This window comes from Alnus glutinosa, chromosome 3 (assembly GCF_958979055.1).
Source record: "Alnus glutinosa chromosome 3, dhAlnGlut1.1, whole genome shotgun sequence".
In the NCBI taxonomy this organism is placed as follows: domain Eukaryota; kingdom Viridiplantae; phylum Streptophyta; class Magnoliopsida; order Fagales; family Betulaceae; genus Alnus; species Alnus glutinosa.
In genome coordinates, this window is record NC_084888.1 from 2,643,663 (window position 1) to 2,652,775 (window position 9,113).

Below are 9,113 nucleotides of genomic sequence, written 5' to 3' on the forward strand. Positions count from 1 at the left end.
AATTGTAATTTCCTGGGGACTCCGTCCGAAGAAATAACAAAATTTGATATTTTTTTTTTTTTTTTTTTTGATAAGTAACAAAATTTGATAAATTGATTTGATACAAAGTCCAAATCTCAGGGATCAATTCGGTAATGGTGACAGCACAGCAATAATGTGTGTATAGGAACAACGGAAACAATCAATATGATTTTAGTATTGTAAAATACCAACTTTTACGAAAGCCGTTCAGACTGAATGGGGAAAAATATTTGTAAAGCCTATATTAGATGCCACTTTTGCCACACTCTACTTAAATAGCTCAATTCACAAAATTAATTTTCGTAATTCATTATTAAAGTACATAATTTAATCCAAACACTACCCAAGTAAAGAAGTGACAGAAATGAATCCAAGAAATCAAAATTACGAACCCAATTGAGGTTCACCATTCAATCGTCAAAATCTCCAGCATTCTCCAATAAGTAGTTGGCTGCCAATTCCTCATTGCGATCGCACGCCAAAAAGGCCTCAATGACTAAGGCTCTATCAAATCCCATTGCTTCTAGCTATAAAATGTGAACATAAATTGAAACATTTAAGGGAAAAAGAGTAAGAAACATAAAGAAAGAACAAAGGAAAAAAGAAAAGAAAGAAAGAGCGGATATCAAATAAAAATTAACACATACTCGTTCAATAGCCTCCTGTTCAGCTGAGGTGACATTGATGGCATGAGGCATGTCTTGCTCAGGCTGATCAAAGGCATCCCTGAAAGTAAGAAGATATCATGCTGTTTTGTTATTTAATAGTTCTATGTGGAAGTTTATTTGGGGGATCAATGGTGTCACTATATCTTGGTGCATACAAGCACAGTGCCGCTATCATACAAACAAAATCAAGTTTAAAGAAGAAATTAAATCAATTTCCCCAGGTTCAAACCCCGTGCTATAGAGGAGTGCCTGATCGGGCTTTAGTAGCCTAACCTTTCTTTGGGAAGGGGGAGGGGTTTACAGCTTACATTCTTCCTCCGCTCTAATTTTATGAATGATGACTCTTCTTTTTTTTTCCTCGTGACAATTTTCAGCAGCAAAGGAAAATTGTCACGAGGAACCTATTCAAACTAGAATCTCTGAGGTGCAACCTGAAAGCCATACTCTTTCCAAGAGTTGTCCCCTCACACTCGTATTCAAAAGTTGGTACTGTCAGAGATGATCAAGACCAAGAAAATGGTACAGGATCAAGTGGCAACTTTCAGGCTTCTTTTTTTCCTTTTTTGGTTGGGCAATGAAGGCATAAGAACCACTTTTACTTTCACCTATGCATTACATGGGATCCAGAATTGATACGTTTAACTTTAAAGGCTTTTAAGGTCAAAAAGTTATCTGATTACTAGCACTGAAGTCAACAAAGTCTACCACAAAAACTCCAGGACAATGCTTTTTAAGTAATGCCATTATTGAAAGGAATTTTCACTAAAGATGACGACAACATTGAGTGATAAAGAAGATGATGACTATAAGTAACAATGAAGAGTGTACCCGCTAAAGATATCCAATAACTTGTAATGAGCAAAGATGTCTTGACTAGTTTTTTTTTTTTTTTTTCTATTATTCATCTGAGGATTTAGTGGATATGCCTATATAAGTACTGACCCTTCAGAACCCTCAAGAGGTTCATTTATCAACTGAAGAAACTCAGCGTGGTGCTCCTGAATTAGTCTTAAAAGCTGGGGATTTTGCTTTCCGAGCTCCTGAAGCATTGGCTGTACCGAAAGCAGTAGTTTAACTCCAAAACATTGGAAAGCCAGTAAGATTCAAATACAAATAAAAAAATTGATACAGACCTGTAATATCTGTGGATTTGCTTGCACCATTGAACGCAGTGCTTGAAACTAAAATGCAAACAGAAAAACAAAAAACAAAAAATCAGTATCACTGTAGAAGTTCGATAAGCATAAAACAGGACCTAAAATCAAACAAACAGATCATTTGGTATCACCACTTATAAAAATGCAAACAAAAAAATCAGTATCACAGTAAAAGTTCGACAAGCATAACAGGACCTAAAATCAAATACATCGTTTGGTATTACCACTTATAGGCCATAAATGAAATCCAACATCCAATGCAGAATTTTGCTAGACATATCAACCAGTAAAAGTCCAAATGACGAGTGTTCTCTGGTTTGAGTTGTCAGATGCGTACTTCTATATTTTCCCTCTATGCCCCCTCTATCATACGCATTAAATTATTGTTGATGTTATTTAATGGAGATAAAAATGCCATGATTGATAAGAATAGAAATAATTAGCACAAGCCACGGAAATTAAATTATCAACAAGTTCATTTATTAAGATGCAATGCTTTCTTAAAATCTCATAAACAGAACTAAAAGATTCTTAAATTAAAGAAAATAAAGAAATGAATAGAACAGGAACCCCACCTGTGGATTGTTTCGAAGAAATTCAAGAGATCCAAGTCCTCCACCACCACCACCGCCACCAAGTGTCTCCTGGAAAATTCCAGCTTCTAAAATTTAAGGAACAAGATAGTGAATACAGATAATGGAAGTCCATCCATCATCTGAATTTCTTACCTGAGGAAACATATTCAAGGGTGACGAGTTAGGCGCTCCAGACACTGGTGCAGTGGCTGCACCTGTTTCAGCTGCCTGACTTGCAGGGAAACGAGGCACTGGTACTGCAACTTCTGCTGCTTCTGGAATACCCTGAAGGTAGATCAACATTAGCATCTCAATCAAGACAAAGTATACAACAGAACACTTGTGGATTTTCAACATACAGAATATAAGTAGTCGACTGCTCGCTCTGGGTTGTTATAAGCTGCTCGAAGTGCACGGGTAACTGTTTCTCTGTCCCAGTTACCCCCACCCATATCCATTATTTGTTGAATAGTCTGCTCAAGACTATTACCAGCAACTAAATTTGAAGCAGCTTGTCCATAGGTATCAGGAGCACTGTAACAAGATGTAATACATATATATAAGCATTTTCTTATATTGATAACCAAAGGATGCACCCAAGTACATAGAAATATACAAGAGAAGCACCTAACCATAAAAAGAGAAGAAATCAAGACTTGAGAAACTAGAAATATGAAAACAATCATAGGCAAACCATCCATTGGAAAAGGGTGTAGAAAAAGAAGGCCTTCAACTCCGCCAATGTCCTCTCACAGTCTTCAAAGCTTCGATCATTTCTCTCTCTCCAAATACACCACAGCATGCATAGCAGAATCATTTCCAAATAGCTTCACTTTAAGGACTACAAAACTTCCCTCTCCAACAAGTGAAGAAATCTTTCACCTAACGAGGCACCCACGCTAAATCAAATAGTCCGAATATTGAGCACTGTAAGGCACTAACTGTCTCGCAATGAAATAAAAGGGGGTCAACAGTTTCCCCACTCTTTTTTGCACATACAATACCAATCTACAACAATGATATGCCGCTTTCTTGTTGTCCAAAGTGAGTATCTTACCCGAAGCGACCAACCAAGTGAAAAAAGACACTCAAAGGAGCCTAACTCCGCCAAATACACATCCAAGGAAAGGGAGTGCTATCACAAGGTATTAATATACACTATAGAACCATCTCACATCAGACAATCCTTTCTTTGAGGGATTCCAACAAAGCTTGTCTACCCTGTCTTCTCTCAATTTGATGGAATACAATTGATCAAAAAATGCCAGACAGAACTTCAACTTCAAATCATGTGCCACTCTAACAAAATTGACCGTCCGCTATGGGGAACTATTAGAGAATAGAAAATGATCAGCCACAGAAGCATCCCTAGAGCAAGCAATGCTAAACAACTCTGGAAATGCTTCCTTAAGGGTTTGATCCCCGCACTACACATCATGCCAAAAACTAATCTTGGAGCCGTCACCCACCTCAAATTGAGTGTCTTGAAAACACCTTCCAACCTTTCCTGATGAATTTCCAGAGACCCACCCCAATATTGATAAATTAATAAAACTCTTTGTGCTTTGCACCTAGAAAGGAAGTCCAATCATATGTAGTAATGAAATATCGCCATTTTGTATGTAATATTAACTAATTTACTTGTTTTTTTTTTTTTTGATAAGTAATAAGACTTTATAAATGAAAGCGTAAGGCGCCCCTAAGTACACAGGCAGTATACAAGGAGAAACCTAAGCTAACCCACAAAAACCCAAAAACAGCCCACATTACCACCCAAGAACCAGCCCACATTACCACCCAACCCTATGCCCCTAAGCCCCTAAGGCTCACAATCTTCAACCATATCCCATCGCCTATGTTCCTCATCAAGGGCAGAGAGGAGAGCCATAGATCTATCCCCCTTTTCCCCGAAATACAAAGAGCATGCCATAGACAACTCCGAAGAAGTCAAAGACTTCTTCCCTTTACACTTCTCCTGAATTAAAGACTTGTAGGAGGGAACATCCAGGGAGGAGGAAGGAAGGATCCTCCCTTCCGGCGAGTCCATGTTCGATCCCTGACAAATCCTCCGACCAGCTTTCCTACGCCTAGAGGGATAGTTCGTGTCACCATAGTTGATGGAACTCTGCAAATTAAGAAGTTCCCTTTTTCCTTTAGACTTCTGGCGCTCAAAAACCTGAAACTCCTCTTCCATGGCGTCCCGAACAGCCAAAGTCCCCTCCCCAAAATCCCCATCCAACGCCCAATCTAAAGGCAAAACTTCCGAATAATCATCTTCATCCTCCTCCCATACTACAATATCCCCATTGATGGCCTCCTGAGGCACCACCGTTGGGACTGAAATCGGGGGAAGATTAAGGAACCCCTTCCTAAAAATGCCCTGACTCACTGACGTCGTTGCCTTCTTTATTGCAGGATTTTTTACCACCTTCTCCGCTGTCGTCACTTGACCTGAGACCCACTTATCCACGAAACCAACTGACATCTTCACAGCTTGCAAAGAGTCAGAAAGTAGCCCATCATCCCATTTTACAGAATGCCTTTCCCTCAGTTTTTTCGCCCTTCTGTAGTAACACTGGAATGGCTTAGATGCCATCACAGGGAGGGGAGAACGCAGCTTCTCTCCTAAAAGAGTAGCACCAGCGAGAGACGGAGCGGCAAAAGAGTGATTAGGGTACTGAATCTTCCCCAGAGGCATGAACTTGAATGAAGTAATAATAGAACCCACCGGAATACCCAACTCCAGCGCCGGAGAGGGGGGGAAGCCGAACAAGATAGTGGCTGGATACACCCTCGAACTAGAGACCTCCGAATGCACCTGGGAACTGTTCGTTTCACCCCTGACAAGAACCACCGATCTTGGATCTGTCCCTGTAACAGTCGCCGATAGGGACTCCGGCCTAGGATAGATCTCAGCCGAAGAAGCTGGACTCACACCCACTTTATCTCCCACCTTTGACGCCTCCACACCCCCAGGAAGAATCCGATTCAGAACCAACCCAGAGGACATCTCAGGTATCGTCTCCGGCGAGGTTGGCGGCGAACAGGAGATATTAGGTTTCCGCTTGATTCGGGTCACGCGAAAACCCGTAGGTTTTCTAAATTTCCCTGACCCGGTAAAACGGCTCAGGACTCTCCCCACAGCGCGGCCCAAAGCCAAATAAAAACCGGACCCCAACTTGTGCCACGTCCGCAATTTCGAAGATTCAAAATTCAAATGAGAGCCCTTATTCTGCGGATCTACGGTTTGGTCTATGCCCGACAAAACACGCCGGTGGGCCTCCAAAGAGAAGCAATCCACCGCCAATCTCGGAATATCCTCTGCAATCCGCACCACCGGAAGAAGATCGAAATCGCAAGGAGACGCCCGTGAATCCCATAACCCGGACTGACCATCACCCACCATGGGCAACTTCTTTGCAGCAGTGGTTGAATCTGCCCTCACAACCTCCACAAATGAAGGCCCCGTCCACTTTGAGGCCAAGCCCAGAGCCGATCGATCTTCCTCCAAAGCCTTCTTCTCCGGTGAAGAAGATGAGCGTAGCCTGCCACTCACCGAATCTGAGACAGAGAGTACAGCCTTTCTCAGCTCATCTGAAAATTTACGCCATCCCCACCCTCCACGGCCCTCGGGGATAACAATGGAACCTTTCCGGCCGCCCAACCCGAACATAGTCGCCTCTAAATAGCACCCAGCTTTATTCTCACCTCTTCTAGCAATTAAAACCTTCGAACCCTCTCTAAATGACTTCACAAAAACTTGCTCTGTCTGGATACCCAACATCAATTCCAGAGTCGACGCAAGCCAATCGGCGCTCTGAACATTCAATAAGACCACACCCAGAAAGTTTTTCCTCTTCTCCTCCACCCTCAACGTCGACGCCCCATCCAAAACCTAGAAGGTGAAAGCCTTCGACTCCACTAAAAAAACCTTATCGCCGAAGCCCAAAGCCCAAAAAACTACATCGCCGAAGCGAAAGAGAATACCGAAAAACCAATTACAGGACCAGACAATAGGCTGAGAGAGAACGGATCTGAGAGAGGATGGAAGAACACTAATTTACTTGTTATAAGATGTTGATAAGCTAATAGAAAGCAACAATCTCAAAAAGAGAATGCGACAACCTTGTCCGGCATTTACATTACATGCAAATATGTGCACTGGAGAGCACATTGCATTACTACCAAAACAGGTCCTAAAAAACAGCTACCCCCCCCCCCCCAAAAAAAAAAAAAAAAAAAAAAAAAAACATGACAATTCATATCAAAAAATACCCCCAAATCTCCAAAATGTAGTTTGGAAGCCAAATACTCAGAATGAGTCAAGGAGAAAGCTATTTCTGGGGAATAATTATCAAAGATGAACCATTACTAAGTCTTAATAAACACATTACTAAAGTGGCCAAGCACACACACAGAGAGAGAGAGAGAGAGAGGAATTGAAGTCAAGTTGTATGGGTTAATTTGCTCCTGTATAAGTCCTAATGGTCTGAATATTTTGTTGAGCTAATATTTGCCATGATTGTAAGAACAACCCCATCTCCTCTCCCTTATTAGGGTAACTGATCAAAGGTTGTTTTCAACTCTTGATTATCGTGAAACCTCAGTTCACCAATTCCATGGCCATTTATTCTCAAAAAGTATTAAGATAAATATCATAGAGATAGAGCCCATACCGAGCTGTTTCCATGTCCGAAGCAGATGAGGCGCTTTCCAAGGTCCTGAAACACAGATAGCATAATATATAAGATTAGTCCAGCTAATCCAAAAGCAACAATTTGAAAGATAACTGTATAGAAACTCACGGGGCTTGTACAGGAGCTTCAGGTTCAGGAGTAGAGTTTGAGGTAGGTGCAGTTATAGGTGGATTTGTAGAAGCAGGCTGTCATACAGAAGTAAAATAAGTAGTTTATACAGAAAACACAATAAATTAATGTGATTGTTTAAGGCAAAGAATAAGAATGAGCAAGAATACCTGTGTGGATGATGCCCCTGCAGAGCCCAAAGTTTTACTCTGCAAAAAAAGGCAATAAAACATGAAATTACGGTACATAACGTACAAAGATGTAGTCAGTATCCGAGCTTATGCAGAATTTTTGTCATGAATAATAATTTATTGAATAAAAAAAAGGGCAAATAGCGTCATGATTTTCTAGTCACCAGCTAATTACTATTGCATTTCCATTATATTTGAACATAATTACTTATTTGACACCTAAAATTGAACTCAATGAAACCATCTTGTTATCTACAACTAGAATAATGGCAGGAACATGTTGCATCCTTGCCTCGCTTGATTCTCCATCTGGAGCAATTATTCAAACGCTAGCTTAATCATGAGTACTTGGTAGTTACCTGATTTAGAAATTTTGATAGCCATTGGAATGGGGTATCATCAATCGAATATCCAAAATCAAGTAACATTTTAAGACTCATTACATATTTTTCTCATCCTGGAACATAAAATATCACACATCGTAATGCAGTCACACAAAAAGGAAAATAATCTTTGAAAATTCCCACTTTTTCGCCAAACTTCAAGTATAATTAATCCACATACAACAGCAATACATGGTAAATTAACAATATGAAAAAAATCACAAGCACGTTATTTCAAGAAAATTTACTGAATCAGGGAAAACATACCTTGCTAAGCATGACAACAAGAAAACCATCCTCGGTCACCTTGTTCTCTGCCAGGGTGGTTTCGTCTTTCAAGACCTTCCCATTGTGAATCAACAACTGCTGTCCACATGGGTAGTTGTCTTTTCCTTGTATATCTTCAATGTTCTTCTTGACAGCCATAATCTTAAAATAAAAAGCACCCAATGTCAACTATTCCGTCAACAAACTTCTAAACAAATCCTTCTTAGTCTACAACATCACATTGAACTTCTCCCCACTTATATCTCATTGCCTTAATAGTATAAATTCTAAATACCCCTTTTACTCGTTGTCTTAGCCAGAATAAGCAAGGATTATCACTAATAAATACAAAAGCTATACTCAGTTTGGCTGATGAGAAAACCAAATAAAACATCTACGGCTCATTTAATCATTTTTTTTATCTTTTATTTTCTCAGTAGTTTTGAAAATACCCAAACAGATTACAAGAAAAGCACTCATAGTGTGAAATTCAGAATTGAAAAGAAAAAAAAGAGGGAAAGCTAAACTTACGGTGTCGGATGGCTGAACCCTGATTTCAAAATGGCTGCCTTTCAGAGTCTTCACGGTGAGCTTCATGTCGGCGACTTGGCAGCCCGAATCGGCTCAAAACGACGGCGTTTCAAGGGAGGAAACCCTAGAGACCGCTCTGGGGAAGCGAACGAGCAAAAGAGAGAGCTAGAGAGAGAGAGAGAGCGCCAGAGTGAGCTCGTGTTCCAGGAAATGAGGCACACAAAACAAAAGTACAGTTTCACTATATATTTGGGCCTCTGGCCCAGAGAAAGAGAGTTACATATGGCCCTCATGGACTGTGCACGTGATTTTAACAAAATTAATTTGTTTTTAAATGAAATTTAAAGAAAAAATAATTAATTAATTTATTATTTTTGTTTTGATGATTTCGTTTGAAAATTTTGAATATATGTTATTGGCCCTCTAGAGAGACGTAAAATAATGCTATTTTTTGGAATTAAGGTATTCACTTTTATTTGAAATTGTGATCATGTATTTATTATTAATATATTTGT

General features: G+C 40.0%; 1 protein-coding gene across 1 annotated transcript; it reads right to left on the reverse strand.

Annotated features, from left to right (window-relative positions):
- Positions 1 to 176: 176 nt before the first annotated feature.
- Positions 177 to 8,821, reverse strand: LOC133863728 (ubiquitin receptor RAD23b-like). Its single transcript, XM_062299793.1, has 12 exons — positions 8,599 to 8,821; positions 8,068 to 8,229; positions 7,397 to 7,435; positions 7,227 to 7,303; positions 7,098 to 7,142; positions 2,781 to 2,955; positions 2,575 to 2,706; positions 2,422 to 2,490; positions 1,823 to 1,870; positions 1,632 to 1,741; positions 669 to 747; positions 177 to 548 (listed from the first exon to the last, which is right to left on the reverse strand). The coding sequence occupies exons 1-12, from the start codon at positions 8,662 to 8,664 to the stop codon at positions 432 to 434; spliced, it is 1,119 nt and encodes a 372-aa protein (XP_062155777.1). The 5' UTR covers positions 8,665 to 8,821; the 3' UTR covers positions 177 to 431.
- Between the last annotated feature and the right edge of the window lie 292 nt (positions 8,822 to 9,113).

Coding starts and splice junctions, on each gene's coding strand:
- LOC133863728 (XM_062299793.1), bottom strand. CDS start 8,664: ATGAAGCTCACCGTGAAGACTCTGAAAGGCAGCCATTTTGAAATCAGG. Junction 8,230..8,598: donor GGGTTCAGCCATCCGACACC/GTAAGTTTAGCT, acceptor TTTTATTTTAAG/ATTATGGCTGTCAAGAAGAA. Junction 7,436..8,067: donor TTGTTGTCATGCTTAGCAAG/GTATGTTTTCCC, acceptor CTTTTTTTGCAG/AGTAAAACTTTGGGCTCTGC.